This window comes from Pholis gunnellus (assembly GCF_910591455.1).
Source record: "Pholis gunnellus genome assembly, chromosome: 19".
Lineage (NCBI taxonomy): Eukaryota > Metazoa > Chordata > Actinopteri > Perciformes > Pholidae > Pholis > Pholis gunnellus.
Window position 1 is genome coordinate 17,988,431 of NC_136546.1, and position 19,472 is coordinate 18,007,902.

A 19,472-nucleotide genomic window follows, 5' to 3' on the forward strand; every position below is an offset into this window, starting at 1 on the left:
TTGAAAATGTGAGACAAAGTATCTCTTACTCCTCCCAACATGTTTCACCCGATTTCACACACACACACACACACACACACACACACACACACACACACACACACACACACACACACACCGCACCTGTGCGAGAAAGGAAAGGGAAACCTTTTTTTTTCTCGCGGGAAAACTCCACCCACACTTAGCAGGAGAGGGGAGAAACATACGAAAGGGTTGCTTGGGAGTCCTACCCAATCATGTATTTGCAACCCCCCCCTGCATGTTTATATAACAGAGATGATGTTCGGGGTCAATTTGACCCGGCAGTGAAGTGGAGGCTATAAGGGATCAAAGGGGTCAAGTTTAGACCATTTCTTTCTTTGAAAATGTGAGACAAAGTATCTCTTACTCCTCCCAACATGTTTCACCCCATTTCACACACACACACACACACACACACACACACACACACACACACACACACACACACACACACACACACACACACACACACACACACACACACACACACACACACACACACACCTCGTTCATTGTGTTGATATCTTGTTCATTTTTGTAAATGTGTGTTTCTTAACACTATAAATAAACATAAATACAGTTTACTTTCAATACAAATCCTTATGACTCATTTAGCTTGATTTTGAGTGAGCGGGTCAATATGACCCTGAACAGCAGAGGTGTCTCTTCTCCATTTATCTACATCACCCCATGAAAAAAAGAAAGTTTCAAAATGTAAAAAAAATTTAGAAGAAAATACATGTTATGGTAGACTAATGCAATTTACATCTAGGTTTTTCCAATGTACCTAAAAAATTGTTTTAACATGTATTTTTCATTAAAACGAGTGAGTTACCCTCATTGAACTATGATCTATGGAGGGGGGAATAACTCCATTCCACTAAAAACTGATTGAATTGTTAGTAAGGGTGTTGGTGATGAGGTACAAACTATATTTATTAGGATTTTTTGGTTTCTGACAACTTTTGGATGATTAAACCTGCACCGGGTCATATTGACCCGCGAACATCATGGCTGTACCTAAAAAACGAACATAACAGGAGGGTTAAGTTAATTGACCGAGCTAACAATTTAAATGCAGTTTAAAGTAAGGCCAGTCTTCCATCAATATATCAATCAATGGTTAGCCAGTCCTATCCAACATCAATATACAATAAAACTTGTAACTCAGGCTAACCATTGCTAACTACCATTACCTTTTGGTCCTTTTATTTCAATTTAAATTGTATCTTACACTGAAAGCACCTTGATACACAATATTTTCTTTCTGTTATGCTGAATACTAGTCAAATGTTGTTGTTTTTTAAAGTTACATTAGTGTACTGCTATGCTGTCATTAAGATACAAGTAGACTGACATATATTATAATGTTATAATAATGTGTTGGCTAATTGTTGGAGTCCTCATGAGGCTAGCCTAGCATTAGCTCCGTCTGTCATGTAGAGTTAGTTAGCTCGTCACTTGAACTTAGCGCACTATAAACTGAAGTAGCAATGACGCAACTAACTAGTCCTGCAGACGTTGGTTTCATTATGTAAATCTCAAACATTATAACACTTAGTTTGGTGCAAACCCACCTTTGCTTTGGTGCGCTGAGCATTAAGCCAGTTTACTTCCTCTAACGGTCCCTCCTCCTCCTCTCTGATAACGTTACCTGTCTCTCTGCACGGGGCGTGTTTGTACTCCATGAAGGTGCCTCATTCCTGGTTCATTCCACCTCACGAGACATTTTCTAGGAATAGCTCACCGGCAGAAAACTTTGAATAAAGGTAAGAGTGTTTTTCAGAGTCTTGACGTTGTTAATGTTTTTGGGCCATTATCCGTTTGGGATTGAATAAAGCAGATTTTTAATGTCCCAAACCAGATTAAATAAATCATATGATTGGGTCCAGTTGGGACTTGTGCGTTTGTTTGTGGCAGGCCTGCACAGAAGGAAGTTAATGGTTAATTTGTAGGACTTTATTGTACTATTATTGCTATACTAAGGCCGGGCTGACACTGTACTGTATTCTGTGAATACTAAAACTTAACAGGAGTTTATATCTAACATTTTAGTTTTTTATTCTAGACCATTTGCTTTAGTGTGAAGGATTTTTTTAATAAGAGATGCACGGTGCTTTTGGACATTGTCTCAGATAGTAGTTTGTGTGTATTTAAGGCCTCCTATAAACACAGGATTGTTGTATTTTTCATGCAGTGAGAATTCCTCTAGTTGTTCCAATATTAATGCAGTTTTGGTTAGAAATCAAACACCTGTAATTTAGAAACACTGCTCACACTATAGTTACCTTTTTAAGGAGTTTGGAGTTATGAGAGCTCTTTAAAACCACTGCATATTTGATATGAAAAAACTACAGTAATTTATTTCTTGTTTGCATTTTGACGAGGCCTCAAATTACATCATTGCTCATTCCGTCACATTTTGGCCTTTATTCAGCTCGTGTAATACTGTGGAGGTTGATTCATCACGCTCCAACACATCTCAACAAGCCTTCCCTCAGCAGATATGCAAGCTCAAAACTTTTAACTGTACCCTACAGCTGCATAGGGAGGGACCAGCGCAAAGAAAGCAGAGTCGGGTTCGTTAAACCTAGCCTCCCGGCAACACAGTTTCACACAGTAACATTCTACATTTCCACTGGGCTACCCAGGACAAATGAAAGAGGTATTTCTATTGATAGCCCTAGTCTAGACGAGTGTGTGTGAGTGTGTGTGTGTGTGTGTGTGTGTGTGTGTATGAGTTGGCATCTCTTTGTTCACCACACTCTCAGAGTTCGGATGTGAAAAGAGGGGGAGATCTGGTGCAGCGTGTGGAGATTGTTGTTTTCATGGTCTCTCCTGCACCAGATTCGTGTCCCTGCTCGTCACACATTCCACAGCTGTACCCTCCCTGCTCCTCCGCTCCTCTCCCCTTTCCTACCTGCCCGATGTCTTTTCATCCGTTCACTCTTTTCTTCCAAATTAAAACCCAACAATGCTCCGCCATAGTTACGCCCTTCTCTGCAGAGAGAGCCGTGTATACCGCTGTGTTATATTTGCTGTGTTTACTGTGTGTTCTGTGGTCTCGTCTATTTTTCCTGCCCGGCACCAGCCTGTACATCTGCCAGTCTGCGTGTTAGCTGATATCTTATTTATAAATGTATCGGCTGAGAGGAGTACTTCAGGGGCTGCGGTATCATTGCAGAAAATACTGCAGAGGAAGTACGGTTGAAATCTGTTCCATTGCTGCTTGGAACAGAAACACAGAGAGACGTGTGTTTGTTAACCGTTGGCCAAGATAATTTGGATGTTCCCACAGGATGTTTGAGAAACACTTATCCCGCTGACTCATGTTTTTATCCCAGATGTTTCCTAATCCTCCAAACAAAAGAAAACAAGGACAGAATCAACATATAGTGGAATTCCCCCGCCGTGTGATTCATGAGAGATAGCCGTAGGTTTTGATGGCGTTACCTAAAACCAGGTGCGTCCTATCCATAATCTACATGCACCTCTTTCTCTTTAGAACAGGGCCATGATCACAGCCGCAGAGTATGGAGAAACATCATGGGAGCTGTCCGTGCAGGTGGATCAAAAAGATGGCGACGAGTCCATGAAATTTAAGCTGAGGGTGAAGGGAGACTTGCACATCGGAGGCCTCATGCTTAAGCTGGTGGAGAAGATCAGTAAGTGCCTCAGATGTTCGACTGCAATCAGTCACACTCCATTTTTGGTTTTGTTTACCTGGTAAAAGGGTGCATCCATTCGACTTTGCTTTTAACAGCAGTGCCTCGAACCTCCCCCTGCTGCCACAACAGGTCTGTTAGTCAAGCCACACCCTTGTTTGCCCTGCATTTTTCTACACCGCGGTGCTATTGTTTTGCCACAATGCATTGGCTTGCGTAGCCCCAGGGGCTAAAGTTCAGCCACAATCTGATCTGATATCTCTTTACATAAATTCAGAGGAGCTAATATAGTGTGAAGGAAATTTTAGTAAGGTGGTTTAAACAGCACAAGACATAATAGATGACTAAGTAGCTTGTCATCAACGGGCGGATTTCTGCCCAGCACCATAACATGTTGTCAGGTAGACTCATAAAACCACACTTTAATCATGCTCAGCCACCCACACAACAGTGGGTACAAGGAAGTGTTTGTGTTGGTAGCAGAGGATGTAGATACGAAGCCAGAGATCCAACCTCAAGACCCTTTAAACTTGAGTTTGTGACAGCAGCATTGTAGTAATATGTTTTACTTTACTAATCTGTGTGTCTGCAGAGGCTCCTCAGGACTGGTCGGACCATGCCCTGTGGTGGGAGCAGAGGAAATGCTGGCTACTCAAGACCCACTGGACCTTGGACAAGTATGGAATTCAGGTAATATGTAGATTCCAAAGTGATTTAATCTGTTTTTATAATAAAGCTGTTATTTGATATGTTAGAATCAAAATTTCCCCAAGAAACGCATTTCTACATTGGCCCGAAAACTGATTGAATGCCTGTGGCATAGAAGAGTCAAAGCCATAATATTTCAATTATGCGCATGTGTTGGCAGCTCCTCAAGGCAGGAAGAGCCATCAGTGGTTTTATCTCGTCAGTCCAGCCTGAATCATCTGTTGGCTCTATAATTCAAACACATGTTGTACAGCCAAGCATTGTTCAACTTCAAGCACAAAGAACTATGTAATTACTGTGAATATTTTGCTGTCAACAAAGCAATGACGACCCAATTCATGCTAAAAATGCACGTACATGCACATGTATGTGTCAAAGTTCAGACTCAATGTCAATTTGTTTTGTCCATTATCTAGATTGCATGTGTAAACCCTTTATAATACAGATACCATTTATTCTACTCAGGCTGATGCTGACCTGCGCTATACACCCCAGCACAAACCCCTGTTGCTGCAGCTCCCCAATATGAAAACCATCAAAATGACCGTCAGCTTCTCCAGTGTGGTCTTCAAGGCGGTGGCGGAGATCTGTCAAATGCTCAGTGAGTTTCTCTGTCCTTTCCAAATTGCAGTGTGTCATTCTTGATTGATCTCAAATGAAGACTTCACCTTCCTATCCGTATTGTTCCTCATCCCTCGCACCGTCCCCCTGTTCCCTTCGCCCCCAGACATCAGAAGATCAGAGGAGCTGTCCCTGCTGAAGCCTCCAGACGACCCCTCTAAGAAGAAGAAGAAGAAAGACAAGAACTCCGCACAAGAAGACATCTGGGACATTGACTTATTCAGCGGGGGACCGGGAAGCACAGGTACCGTGGAATACGTTGCTGTTTCTTAACAAAGCCAGAAAACGAGAAAAAAGATTCAGGCTAATAAACATGTCTTAGCCTAGGTTATTTTATCATAGTGAAAGTGTGATTCTGGCCTCCACAATAACATACACTTGTGTCTGACTCTGGAGGGCCTGGTAATGTGCATCAGTTTGCTTATGACAAGGTAAAATGTCTTATTGCATTTATATTCAGCTCCCAACAGACTCAGCAACTAAATGTGAGTGACTGAAGTTGAATCGGTCTTTTTCACTGCAGAAACAAAGACAGGCGTAACAAATAACTTAGCCGTCGTTAATGTTACTAGTTTGACCGGTGCTTTTCCTGCAAAGTCAGCTATGACTAAATTTAGGTGAGAAGAATTATGAATAATGTCTGTAATCTGAAACATTCAGATTCATTTCAGGCCCTAGAAGGGATGGCATCTTTATTTCTATGAGTTACGTCTGCAAGAGGAGGAGAAGAAATGAGAAACTTCTCTGCATATATAGCGCAGCGGAGATCTAACAGGCCACACTTTCCATCAGTGAGATCTGAAAGAATTGTTCAGTATGCTGCCGTGTTCTTCGGTGTTTCCCCGACACGCACTCCCTCCGCTCGTATCATGTTGGGATTTCACACCAACCTCAAGATCACTCTTATTAAGACCTTTGATCTTTCCCACTTTCACCATGCCTTATTTTGCTTTTAAGAGTCTCAAGCTTTCTGTCGAACTTGTATTCTGACTGTTGATGTTCCTTTGCTTTTAAATATTTGGTTTTTTTTCGTCCTCCTATACAACCTGACAGTGAGTTGATCTCAACTTCCAGTGCGTCTCCTTTTACAATTCCTTTAAAGACGCTATGAAGGTATGCTGAATCCTTTGTGCAAACCTGATATTAATCATTTATCTGCTCTTTTATTCTCCTTGAACAAGGCCCCATGTACAGTAAGACCATGACAGCCACCTACGACCCAGAGAACGGGATGCCGGTGTCTGCCACGAGCCTTTGGTTTGGAGAAAACCCTCTAGCCGAATCGCAGCCAAACTTGCCGCCCGCTGAGCTGGCAAAGATGTACCAGCCGCTCTCGCCAGTGGACAAAGCAATCAACATGGCAGGGTAGATGAAAAGAGGTTGTTTTCTGCTCATAGATTTGAAACTCCAACATCTCTTCTAATTGTTTGTTTGCTATGATCAACAGGTGGTTGGACTCGTCTCGTTCCCTTATGGAGCAAGACATTCTACATGAAGAAAAGCTACTGCTTCGCTTCAAGTACAATGTCTTCTTTGACCTCAATCCCAAAGTAAGAGACCCAAAATGTATTCCGTTTGTATTCAATTTGAAGGTTTTGAATTCAAATGTGAGCTTGTGTGTTTTTTGTGTTTTAGTACGACGCCGTCAGAATAACACAGCTGTATGAACAAGCTCGCTGGTCCATCCTGCTGGAGGAGATAGACTGCACTGAGGAGGAAATGCTGATGTTTGCTTCATTACAGGTGAACAACATGCCATCACAGCTATGAAAAGTGATGTATGGTTCTGATGGCACATCTATAAGTCATACATTCAAAGACACATGTTTCTCTTAAACAGAACTAAACTAGCGTAAGGCACTCCTGATTTAAATTGGCTTGTGATCACGGTGTGATTGGCACGCTGGTAATGTGGCCTAAATTAGCTGCATGTACAGTATATGGCGGTCTTGGAGCTCTGGATAGTATCCATTCAGGAGAGCTGGTTTGGTGTCTAAATCCATGCGAGGACGTGTCAGGACATGAGGAAAATCCCACCGGAGAGGGAGGATGGGAGGGAGAGGCAGAGATGTAGGAAGAGAGATTGAGTAGTGTGGTAAAACCTCAAAGCTCCCCATCAGACACAGATTGCTCGAAGGAACTAATGTGGCAAAGTTTGAGATGTGACATTCTCTGTGTCTACATTTTCAGGCCGTCTCTGATCCGTTCAGATTCTGTTATTTTGCAACGGGGTGATTCAGAAATCCCAGTGATTCAGAGAGAGATCAATGTTGCACTCACCTACACATTGGTGCAATGGCTGGCACACTGGGCTCCCTCTGACTCATGCCTGCCTTGCGTAACCTTCTTAAGTCATAATGACTTGTACTTATTGGAATATTTGATTTTTGCTATCAGAAAGGTCAGCTGAGAGTTTTCTACCTAGTGTTGTAGTCAAGACCACCTAAACCGAGACCAAGACCAGAAGGTATCAAGACCGAGACAAGACCAAGACTTTGGGAGGTTGAGACCAAGTCAAGACCAAGTCCACGGTAGGGCGAGTCCCACACTGCAGGACTCACTTGCTATTAAATGTGGAACATGCAAACCAGAGACACTCTTCAAATGTATCTGAAAAATCCTTATTTCCATAAAAACACCCACAGAAAACAAATAGATTCCTCTTAATAATTCACCTCCTTTACTGTCATATATTATATTGTATATGTGTATAAGCAGAGGTGAATTTTACGTGTGGAAATTGTCCTCTGTTTTCTATGAACAATTACAGTAATTATGTCAACAAATAATTCAGAGAACCGCACACGCAGTTCTCACAGTTGTGGTCTTGTTTTGGAGACGGAGACAGGATCGAGTATAATGCCGTTATACTCGGTCGGACCGATCTCGAGTACTCCAGCACTGACTTATGTCGTAAAAACTTTCATTTCATTTCATTTCCAGTATCACATCTGTAAACTGACCCTTTCAAGTGAACCACTGGACCACTCCAACGAGCCAGAAATAGATGAAGTAGAGGCCGCCCTCTCCAGCTTGGAGGTGACACTTGAAGGCGGACTCCCAGACCGAATTCTGGTAAACATATTTTTTTTTTAGACGGGGGCTGCCTGCACTGGGATCAATGTTGACTGTAATTTTAAGGTTTCCAGGTCTGTTACAGTAGAACACCTGTTTTTTAAGCAGGAGTGATAGGTAGGCCTCTGATGATTGCATGTCTTAACACGGTGATGTCAGGAGGAGTCGCGGGATAATTCACAGTTGTTTGTCCCGCCCCCAGGAAGACATTACAGACATTCCAGAGCTGGCAGATTCCCTCCGGCTGTTTAGGTAAACCCACCTTTGTTCCTATAAAATGAAGATGCCAATATGAATAACTAAAGTGAAATACCTTTACCTGAAATTGATCCTTTAAACCCTCTCTTTCTAGTGCATTTAAATCAGCCTAATTTAGTGGCTTGCAGCCATACAGTTTGATTTATAGGACAGGGGCGAAGATATTCTCTATACAAATGTATTATGTGAATTAATGCCTGTGATATTCACTTTAATCTCATAATGGCTTATAGGTTGTTTGATAATTGATTAAAGGAAACAACCTTCTGTTGAGCAGCTCACTGCTCTTAATGAGTAAAAAAATGATCTCATAACCATCATAAAACATTTATGCTGTTTCACTGACAGTCTTTTGCTCAGAGGCATCAAGGTCGTAACATGTATTGCAGCCAAAAAGCAATGATTTATTTTGTATTTCTTGCTGCCTTGAACCAGGCCCAAAAGACTGCTGCGGCCGTACAAAGAGTACTGGTTTGTATTCAAGGACACCACCATCTCCTACTACAAGAACAAGGAGACCTCCAGTGGAGAACCCATGGAGCAGTTTCACCTCCGAGGTCAGTGGAGAAGAATGATGTGAAAAACTGTTGTATTTCACATACAATTCACTGGTGCATTCAAGACCCATTTTCAGGGTTTTCATATTTTCGTATTAATAATAAACGTAAAAAAGTACTAAGTTGACTTGGAGCAGCACTCATCTGAAGCGGTCTCGTTCTATAATGGACCAATTGCATAAGTTGTTGTCCGCATTAGTCACTTCCACACAGAAACATGGGAATATAGTGTCCATGTTGAAAATACTAGTTATTCTTTAAATTCACTTGTATCCGTTCCTCTTCACCTGACAGGTTGTGAGGTAGTCCCCGACGTCAACGTCACAGAGAAGAAGTTCGGCATCAAGCTGCTGCTCCCGGTTGCTGACGGGATGAATGAAGTTTACATCCGATGTGACAATGTGAGGCCCTCCTCTTCCTCCCCTTTCGAGCATTTTCCTGTGATAATCAGCGATTCTACCTCTTTTAAAAAAAAATCCCTGTAAAGTGTGCGTCCATAAACACGGGCTGACTTTGTAACCGTCCTTGAATTGCCGCAGCAAACGCAGTACGCCAAGTGGAAAGCTGCGTGTATCCTGGCCTCCAAGGGCAAGACGATGGCCTACAGCTCCTACAAGTCAGAAGTGAGGAACATCCAGTCCTTCCTGCAGATGAAGAGCCTGGCGCCTCCCCCTGGCCAGGCAGCTCCTGACCTTGACGCTATGGAGATGAATGCCGAATGTTTTTTCTCCCCGCGCTACACCAAGAAGCACAAGACCAAGCAGGTCGGTCTACGTGCAGTATACTTGACGACAGCGTAACATCTCTGTTTTTAATTATTACATACATTTGCTAAATCTGCCTCTGGTGATTGTTTCAAGCTAACAACACGCATCCTGGAGGCCCATCAGAACATAGCACGGCTGTCCCTGATGGAGGCCAAGATGCGCTTCATCCAGGCCTGGCAGTCGCTTCCAGAGTTCGGTATCAACTACTACATTGTCAGGTACAGTGTTTATACATTGAAGTATATTTCACATACAACCGGTGACATATTTGCACATCTAAATGTTGTTTATGAATGATGATTTGGTTATTCTTTTATATCGTTTCAGGTTCAAAGGCAGTAAGAAGGATGAGATTCTGGGGATCTCCTACAACCGTCTGATTCGTATGGACATGTCCTCCGGTCTGCCTGTCACCACGTGGAGGTTCGCCAACATGAAGCAGTGGAACGTTAACTGGGAGATCAGACAGGTGAGGGATCGGGTGTGCCATATATTAGGATTTATCTTCATCTACAGATGGTATTACTTCAGAGGCATGAATACTTTCTATGTGATTCCAGGTGACCATACAGTTTGACCAGAACGTGTCAATGGCCTTCTGCTGTTTGAGCTGCGACTGCAAGGTGGTCCACGAGTTCATTGGCGGTTACATCTTCCTCTCCACACGATCTAAAGACCAGAACGAGACGCTAGACGAAGAACTGTTCCATAAACTAACTGGAGGCCAAGAATGAGGAAAGCCTGAGCGTCTTTTAGTACATCTGTTTATTGTCCTATGTTGCAATGTGAAAGCGCAGCTTTCATCTACTGTAGCAATGGTAACCCTAAACACTCAATCACTGCCAAAGAAAATGTAATCCTGTAAACTGTAAATGTAAGATGTTCACACACAGAACTCAACTTTGTGTTGTCATTATATATCCTGCTGTGAACAGTTATAGCAGTCTACCCTGCACTAAAGAATAATGGCGTTGATGTAAATATTTAGTCATGAATCTCTCAAAACTTGGATGCATTGATATTTGTAGGAGTTATGTTTTTTAAAGGTGCCCTTGTTTAAGACAGAAAATCATTTTGTAAAAAAAACATTAAAGGGTGTTTTTGTTTGTATTTCATAACTTCTTTCACATTTGTTCATTTGCTGCCACACAAACACAACTGAGTTTTTACATTTACGGTTGAACTCATCTTAATTAAAGTACTGTAGTGAGCGTTGATGCTTATTATGTATGGTGAAATGCAAATTCACAAATAGTATATTCCGTGCTTAGAGAAAGTAGAATTTATTGTAGGCGGAGAATCAGTTTTTTTATGTTCATGTTGATGTGACAAAGAAATATCATACTTAATTTTGCAATAGCCTCTGTATTGAATGCATTATACAGCCGTACACACACTAAACTTCTGCCGCACAGCCTGAAAAGTGAAATTTAAAAATTCACAAGAACTCTGGAAATGTCTTGGATTCATGAAGGACTTCAAAAACTATGTGACATATAACCACTGCAAGCTTCAGAACCTATACTCAGTATAGTGTTAGTATAAATACTACAGTATAATGCCAAGTTTAATATAACTTCAATCTGACTTATAGGTTTGGACTGAAGTCACTATGACTTACCGTCTGATTGCAGTTGGATCATTTCAAAATGACTTGACACTTCCAAGTTATTTAAGATGTCTCCCAGGTTGCATCACATCTTTTCATTTGGACCGAATGGTGTTGTTGCTTGTGCCGTGTAGGATGCTGTCTTTTGCTCTCTCTCGACCGCCTCACTGCTACACTGCTGTAGTGGTGGGCAGGTGGAGTTGGCACACCGTTTAAAGGCAGCTATAAAACACCAGATTGTGGCCCCACGATGGGAGATGAAACGCACCCACCCATGGGCGAGTGGTGACGCGGTCACACATCTGCCATGTTTTTGCCCAACAAACTGCTGAAATGCAATTCAGCAGTATCAGCTCCCATGGTGAGAGGTAGGTTATCAAGTGTATGCTTTAATATAACTATATACATAATACAATCCAGTTTGAATTCAATATAGTGTTCAGCAAGTGTCATAACATTTAAAAGTAAATATTCTTAACATGACTTAACAGAATGATTGCGTATAATCCATTTTCTAGTCAGATAATTATGGTATGTGGAAATAAAAAAAAGAAGTGGTCATAGTTTGTTACAATTCATTTAAGCAAATACCATAAGATGCAACTATTTTATATATGCCACATCTTTAAATATATATCATTTCATTCCGTGATATTGTGTATGTAAACATGCTGAAATATAATTGATCTGACAATTAATTCGCCATGTACCTCGTTCAGTTTGTTGTCTGTTCACTAACTGCTGCCACATGCACACATGGCCAACAGTTTTCATCTTAATATCGTCCTTTCATTTCATTTGTTCCCAGAGTCTGCACTTTTCCCTAATTGGGAAAAGCTAAACGTTCTCGTTTTTAGCGCCCCCTGTCTCTCGTAGGCGGACGAGACGCTCACGTTCATCGATGATTCTGAAATCGATTTTCTTTCTTCTTTTTTTTTTTTTACCCAGTCATCGCTCTTCGCTCCTATTGGCTAGCGAACTCAGCGACGCATATCCAGCCAATCACAGAGGACTATGTTGAGGCGTTGCAATGTCTACACTCTGCGATCGTTTAGTCGTCCTGGGAAGCTAGGGAAGTGAAGGCTAACACGTGGAAATAGTGATCTGTCGTGTTTTGCTTTCACTGCATGGTGGTGAAGTGACTCCGAATAATTATTTAAAGGTGACAGAAGCCTCTCAGCTGACTGGTGAGCTCGGTTTAATCTGCTTTTAATATGGCGGACAGCGTAGAGGATGATTCTCTGGACCGAATGAAAGGGGGGGACTACGTCGTGTTGAAACGGGGAGATATCTTCAAAGCTGTGCAAATTCAAGAGAAGAGGTAAGTCCACCACTGACACCTCACTGGCGACACACATTGAGATGCCATTCAATGGATGTGTTTGTTTATTTCTGCGTGCTCTACTCACAGGAAGGTGATTTTTGAGAAGCAGTGGTTCTTCCTGGACAACGCCGTGGGGGAGTTGTACGGCAGCACCTTCGAGATTGCGTCTGGAGGGATCCTGCAGCCACGGAAGCCCAAAGACACAGAGAGCTCCACCGGTGTGTAACCTGCTGTTAGATGGAGCGCACACACACACACACACACACACACACACACACACACACCCACCCACACACCAGGCACATTCATGATACATGTCTCATTATTTCCAGATTGTATGCATGATCCTGTGAAGGACTGCTACAGGCTGTTATGCTTTCATTTTCACTTTGAATAATCTCCTTCATGTGTTTTCTCCCCAGATGTAAAGGAGGCCGGCACAGACAACAGGAACATTGTAGACGATGGCAAATCACAGAAGCTGACCAGGGATGACATTGAGAACTTAAAAGAGCAAGGTCTGAAGGACCAGGTACATGAGTGATCTTGCAATTACATACATGAATGGGGAAGTATGACAGAACTGCCAGGTGTTTGATAAAGTGGGCAATATTCATTTTTTTTACTGTCATCATTTTGTGAAAACAAAAAACAACTTATTTGTTGTTCCATTGAGATCCGTTGTTGGCAAAAGACACCGATGAGTCGCATGAATGAGGCCCCGACAAATGCACCGTTAAGTCCAGTTTGAGTAGCTAAAACTTTTGTCTTGTCGTGGGAACCTTACCTTAAAATGAGCGGATACAATTTTAAAGTGTACAGGAAATATACTGTGTGTGTGTGTGTGTGTGTGTGTGTGTGTGTGTGTGTGTGTGTGTGTGTGTGTGTGTGTGTGTGTGTGTGTGTGTGTGTGTGTGTGCTCCACAGGAAATCATTCAGCAGCTTGTAGATAACAGCTCCACGTTCAGCGGTAAGACTAAATATGCCCAGGCTAAGTACATCAAGAAGAAAAAGAAGAAGTGAGTATAGCTTCCGATGATGCACCCACAATTTGCTTCAGACCCTGTAGTGGGCTGTCATTAATGTTACCAGTTGTTCCCATTCTTGTGCTTTTCCAGGTATGAAAATACTGTGACGATTCTGAAACCGTCCTGTCGCATCCTGGCTTTGATGTACCACGGCCGGGAACCCGGGAAGATCTGGTGAGTCAGCACATGCATGAACAGCGCATGTGAAAGATGTCCTTTAGTAGAGCAGAGAGAGATGAAAGTATGATGTGTGTGTGTGTGTGTGTGTGTGTGTGTGTGTTTTCCTGTGATGCAGCCACCTGCGGTACGACATGCTTGCCCAGATGTTGACTCTGGCAAACATCCACGCTGGCAGCAAAGTTTTGGTGTTCGAGACCTGCGCTGGCCTCGTGCTGGGATCCGTCATGGAAAGAATGGGGGGTACGTTAGTCCTGTGACCACCTCTGTGGTCTGCTTGACCGACGATTCAAGCGTTTCTTTTTTTGTATACAAAGAAGCATTTTCTCTCTGAGCAAAAGGCCTTTGCATAGTTACCCTCTCTCTTCCTCCTCCTCCAGGCTATGGCTCAGTGATCCAAATGTACCCAGGAGGTGGGCCCGTGCGGGCGGGTCTGGAGAGCTTTGGCTTCCCCGCACAGTTTCACGATACGCTGCATGAGTTTCCCATCTGCCATGTCAATGCTCTGCTGGCAGGCACTCTGGACACCACTGCCAAAGACCCCGGTGCTGGTAGAGAATGCCTATTTCCAACTCTCTAAGATGTTCATAGCCTTGTTTTTAGATGAAACACACTAGCTGCAAACTAAAGCTGAAATGCCTGCAAACACTAAATATTTCCTGGTTACAACTTTACAAATTTCCACGTGTTCCTCTGGTCGTTCTACCTTTTTTTCATAAACTACACGTAGACTTAGATGCTGTGACATTCGTCTGATGTAAATGATCTCCCTCATCATTATAGTGTCGAAGCAGTCCGACATGGCTGCAGAGGAGGAGCAGAACCCGCCGAATGCAGAACAGACGAGCAGTCCGGAGGAAATAAAAACGGAGGAAATAAAAACAGAGGAAATAAAAATGGAGACAAACAGTGGCGCTGATGACGGCTACGACCAGGCGAAAGAAGAGAGGGAGAAACGCATGGAAGCCAAAGTATGCCCACTATACTAACCCCACTCGGGACGTCCTTACTTTTGGTTTTACTGTCATGAATTTAAATTTGTAAGCAACAGGAATAAGCCTGTATGTGTGTGTAAAAAGAAGAAGTATCAGAATTGGATCTGAAAGAGAGGATCAATGTCCTAACTTCATGTTGTTGTTTTTTTTTAGGCTCAGGAAAAAAAGGTGAAGCAGGAGGAGAAACGGATGAAGCTGGCGTCTGCTGCTGCCCTGCTGGAAGGCAGGAATGCCGACGGGTTAGTGTCCGATTCAGCTCGAAGCTTCTGCTTTCTCTGCTCTTTTTGCTGCAGCAGCCTCTTCCCTCTTCTGCTTTATCTGTGCTGGGATGGGGCGCCGTGCAGTAAACAATGGATTGAAAAGGGATTAATGATTAAACGTGTTGTTAAGAATGTCCATAAAAGTCGCCCCTCTGAGCTCACGCGCGACGATTAGCACGCCGCGTCCTTACAAGATGAACAAAGTTATTGCTTTGCCGTTTCCTGTCCCGTAAAAGGAAGAGGACTTGCTTTATAGCTTTCGTTATGATTGACGGGTGAGAAGCGCTGTGAGGGTGACGACCGAGCCAGAAGTACAAGTATTGATCTGGTTAGCCTATTGACTCGCTCTACATCACAGCAGCTATATCATAAAGGGCTTCCAGGCTCTCCTTAATCAGCCTCTTTTACTGACTCTTCTCCAGCTACATAAAGGATGAAATGAATGTCTACAGGAGGCAGTAACTCCTCCGGTCATAACTGTCATACAGCGCCCGTGAGCTAAATTACGACGCGGCCGACCTACACATTTCCAATAACAAAGTGTGTGGTTTACGGTGTATTTCACGCTGGGACAGGTTTGCTTCATCATCTGTTTGTTTCCCACGTGCAGGTTGGTTATAGCCAGTCGCTTTCACCCGTGTCCCGTCCTCATGGGCCTGATCAAATTCCTCTCCCCCTCCAGGCCTTTTGTCGTCTACTCCCAATACAAAGAGGTAAGATCATGACGAGCAGTGGCGTTCACTGGAACACACGTCTGAAGTCTAAAATAAAGAAAGACTACGAACTAAATCAGACACTTATTACATTGTAATTAATTCCCACGCATGCTGCTCAGAGTTACTGTAGTGGCAGCGTGGTGTCTCTCTCTAGCACGTTAACGGAGGCTGCATTGACTTGCATTATGATCATTTTTGTAGTGTTTTTATGCAAATAACCATTCTAGATGACAATAACAAAGTGAAAGAATAACATTTAGAATTTCAATTACAGTTCTTAGAAAGAAAATCTAAGTTTGGCGTGTGAGGCTTTTAAAGAAATAAGGATTGTGAATCAGCCGAGAAAATTGTAATCGGTTTATCTCTGTTTACAATCACGTCCCTGCCTTTATTATACCTTTATTATACCTTTTTATTGTGTGTGTCAACGTGTTGACTCTGCAGTCCTCTTAATGCTCCTTTGTCCTCGCTTCCCGCTCTCATCTCTGCAGCCTCTGATCGAGTGCTACACAAAGCTCAAGGAACTCGGCGGTACGGTCAACCTCAGACTCGCAGACACCTGGCTCAGACATTACCAGGTACCAATGTTAAACTCTGCATCGTGTCTTTTTGTTTGAGTTATATTGTTAAAGCTGCTCCAGTCAATAACGGTTTATGTTGACAATGGATCAAATGAGTGTGTAATGTAATACAGATTAACTTTCTGTCAATCTACTAATTGTTTCGGCCCTAAATCCTTCTTTTACTGCGAGAGGAAGAAAGACCTTTATATCCTCTTATTGTTGGTTGAACCGTGATGCATAAATTCCACATTTTGCAGCAGAAATTCTTTGTGCAGAAATGTTTGCATACTCAAAGAGATCTTCCCCCTCAGGACCAGCGTTATCCCCCAGCGCCCTCTCTTTAGAATTAATGTCTCCTGACTGTATGTCTGCGTCGTGTCCCTAGGTGTTGCCTAACAGGACGCATCCAGTGCTGCTGATGAGCGGTGCCGGGGGCTACCTCCTCTCAGGAACAACGGTTGCCGTGGACCGATCCAAACCCGCCAGCTCCCAGCGAGCCGCCGAGGAGCCGGCGCCAAAGAGACTGAAAGTGGAAGAGACTGACGGATAAACAAATACAGACGCGTAGAATCTTTTAAGGGCAGATTACCAGCGGCCCGTGGGGGGTTTTCCTCCGGCATCGACTTCTCTTTCTGCTGAACTGATTTGACACCTCCTGGCATAAGCGAGACGGAGTGTCTGGTTTGCATTCATCAGAGCACTTTCTCCCATCGTGTGCAGTCAGATCAGCGCAGAGTCGCCGCCTATAAGCCAGTATGAGCTCAGTGTATGTGTTGTGTAAGGAGCCGCGGAAATAATCTTGTGTTTTGAGAGTAAGTAGCACATTTTGTTTCTTATGCCTCGAGATCGGGTGTAAACACTTTTTTTCTACAGTTAATGCTCTCCAGCTTCTTTTTTAATATGTTGTTATCGCCGCAGAAAGTGCCATTTGTTATGTGATCCAGCTGCTCGTGCAGCTTGACTGTGGGTTACCATCTGTATGTGCACAGAATTAAAAAAAAGCACACAAACTAAAAGAGCCTGCTGTGTGAACGCTCTTCTTCTTTTTTCAATCAAGAAATGATTTCAGAGATATTAGTTTGGTCCCAGAATAACTCCTTTTATTGAGTGCAGATGAACAAACTCGATGATTTGAATAATTTGTCTCAGATGCATATATTATGTCATATTTTCTCTTATTATATATTTATATATATAAACATCAAAACCATTCCCATGCTGAGTAATTTGATAACATCAAAATATCACAAATACGCTGATAAACAAGTTAATAAATCGTTTTTTGGCAAGGCTCCAGATTTTTTTGTCTTTTTTTTCATCACTGGTAAGCATACTAAATTAGCTGAGGTACAGTAAGACAGCAGCTTTTGTCCACTGGGCGTGTCTTGATGTGCCGTCCATCGTGGCTTATGCACTGTCATGCAACTTGGCAGCGATTTTCTGCAGCTCCGTGTCCATCGCTGCCAGGTTTCCCAGCTCTTTCTCCTGAAAAACACGAGTAGCAGTACATCAGCAACTAAACACCATCGCTTTATATTGTGACATCTGATTGTCTTTACCATTTATGGAATAGAAATAAGGATGGAAGTATCATAAATGCTACTTGTTTACTATTGACTCCCCGAAAATCTGCATAAATTGGTCATTTAGGTGAATAAACGTTTCCTTATTGCTATCACTTCACCTCCCTGATTTGTTTTGCTGCTCCGGAGTATGTGACAAGCTGGGGAGATCTTAAAAAGACGTCCATCTCTTTTTAATGGGCTTATTATGACTTTGATTGCTCTCTGGGAGGCCATAATAATGAGGTTCTCAGTGTGATTACTGCAGCAGCCGTAAAAAAGCAAATAGAGAAAGGGGTCAAGTGTCAGAGAGAGGTGCCGTGAAGGAAACGATTCGATCGAGGCAATAAAAACTCATCTAAATATTCCAGAGTTGAGGAACGAGTCACTGCCCGTGAGTACACTGGCTACAGTTTTCCTTCATGTATTTGGGACATACATCATGCTCTTGATGTGCATTTGCACAGATGCATATTCACTGACGCTCTGTGGCTCTAAAGGCTAAGTCCTGACATCTGCATAGAGATTTCCATAATGAGTACGGCTGCCTTTCCCCCCCAGTGGACGCTGTGGGGTGGAGGCACTTGATGTGCGTCGTGGCTTTACTGGGGTCAGCTAAATACATAGGTGAAGAGTTCTTTTATTTTTTTAAAACACACAAATGTATCAATTCTCAATATGTCGGGGTAGATTATTGGTCTTAAACTAGTTTTTAAGATTTGCATACATTTCTATATTGCCAGTTTTCTTCTTCTGGCTGCTACATCGTATTGTTCATCAGTACCAGTAAATAACAGTATTTTCACCACAGTCCCCTGGTGTAGTTAGAGGTTTAACAACACAACAGTAAATGCATCCTCACATCAGTCATAAAGGTCCTTTTTTTTTAATGCACGTTTTTTTTTTACCTGCTGCTGGGTTAGTGCTCTCTGGTGCATGCTCCTCTTTGGCTCCTCTTGGTTCGAGTGGTGGGCCAGCTGGTTTACCTTATAGCTCAGCAACTTGGCCAGTTCATCCATCTGAACACATTCAAGGCAGAATCAGATTATGTCTACTAAACTGTACAATGTAGGCCAAAATAAAAGATCTGCCAATCAAAAGTTTACTGGTATCTGAGGGATGAAGAAAGAAGAGTATTATTCAGAAAATTAATGGATGCTGGATACTAAATAATATTGCATACACGTGTTAAAGGTTTAAAATGCTTGTTAAAAAAAAAAAAAAAAATGTTTACTGTCTCTGATCTTAAGCAATTTCCAACAAATCATTCCTTCATATATGTAGCCAAAAAATAAAATAATAATAATAATGCCTACCTTGTTTGAGGTTGTGGCGTGCTCATCTGAATCCCTTTTGTACCAGGCAGGATGGTAGAAACCTCTACTAATCCAGGGGTTACGCTTCTCGGCCAGATACCTGAAAAACAGCCCCAATAACAGTTACAGTTGTTTTTATGTCAGCACATGAACACTGCTAAAGGGGTTTGTTCATTTCTTGTGCTGAATGTTGTTTTGATCCTAACTGACTGGAGACTGCTATTACTGAACTCTGCAGTGTTTTGTGCTC

General features: G+C 42.6%; 2 protein-coding genes across 2 annotated transcripts; both read left to right on the plus strand.

Annotated features, from left to right (window-relative positions):
* The first annotated feature begins 1,708 nt into the window (after window positions 1-1,708).
* fermt1 (FERM domain containing kindlin 1) lies at window positions 1,709-10,782 on the plus strand. The gene is made up of 16 exons (XM_079180851.1): window positions 1,709-1,790; window positions 3,527-3,686; window positions 4,279-4,376; window positions 4,860-4,995; window positions 5,122-5,259; window positions 6,197-6,380; window positions 6,463-6,565; window positions 6,651-6,758; window positions 7,959-8,090; window positions 8,293-8,342; window positions 8,784-8,905; window positions 9,200-9,306; window positions 9,445-9,669; window positions 9,766-9,890; window positions 10,000-10,141; window positions 10,233-10,782. Exons 2-16 carry the CDS (start codon window positions 3,536-3,538, stop codon window positions 10,404-10,406), a joined length of 1,995 nt encoding a protein of 664 aa, XP_079036977.1. The 5' UTR covers window positions 1,709-1,790; window positions 3,527-3,535; the 3' UTR covers window positions 10,407-10,782.
* Window positions 10,783-12,355: 1,573 nt separating this feature from the next.
* On the plus strand, window positions 12,356-17,365 carry trmt6 (tRNA methyltransferase 6 non-catalytic subunit). The gene is made up of 12 exons (XM_079180910.1): window positions 12,356-12,602; window positions 12,693-12,823; window positions 13,028-13,137; window positions 13,533-13,624; window positions 13,724-13,807; window positions 13,929-14,053; window positions 14,191-14,361; window positions 14,594-14,781; window positions 14,959-15,044; window positions 15,676-15,778; window positions 16,273-16,359; window positions 16,730-17,365. The coding sequence occupies exons 1-12, from the start codon at window positions 12,496-12,498 to the stop codon at window positions 16,892-16,894; spliced, it is 1,449 nt and encodes a 482-aa protein (XP_079037036.1). The 5' UTR covers window positions 12,356-12,495; the 3' UTR covers window positions 16,895-17,365.
* The last annotated feature ends 2,107 nt before the right edge of the window (window positions 17,366-19,472 follow it).

Bases quoted from the DNA above. Each gene is read 5' to 3' on its own strand.
- trmt6 (XM_079180910.1), top strand. From the start codon at position 12,496: ATGGCGGACAGCGTAGAGGATGATTCTCTGGACCGAATGAAAGGGGGG. The intron at 13,808-13,928 runs GTGAGTCAGCAC...CCTGTGATGCAG, and splicing joins CGGGAACCCGGGAAGATCTG to CCACCTGCGGTACGACATGC. The intron at 16,360-16,729 runs GTACCAATGTTA...TCGTGTCCCTAG, and splicing joins CCTGGCTCAGACATTACCAG to GTGTTGCCTAACAGGACGCA.
- fermt1 (XM_079180851.1), top strand. From the start codon at position 3,536: ATGATCACAGCCGCAGAGTATGGAGAAACATCATGGGAGCTGTCCGTG. The intron at 4,996-5,121 runs GTGAGTTTCTCT...CTTCGCCCCCAG, and splicing joins GGAGATCTGTCAAATGCTCA to ACATCAGAAGATCAGAGGAG. The intron at 9,891-9,999 runs GTACAGTGTTTA...ATATCGTTTCAG, and splicing joins ATCAACTACTACATTGTCAG to GTTCAAAGGCAGTAAGAAGG.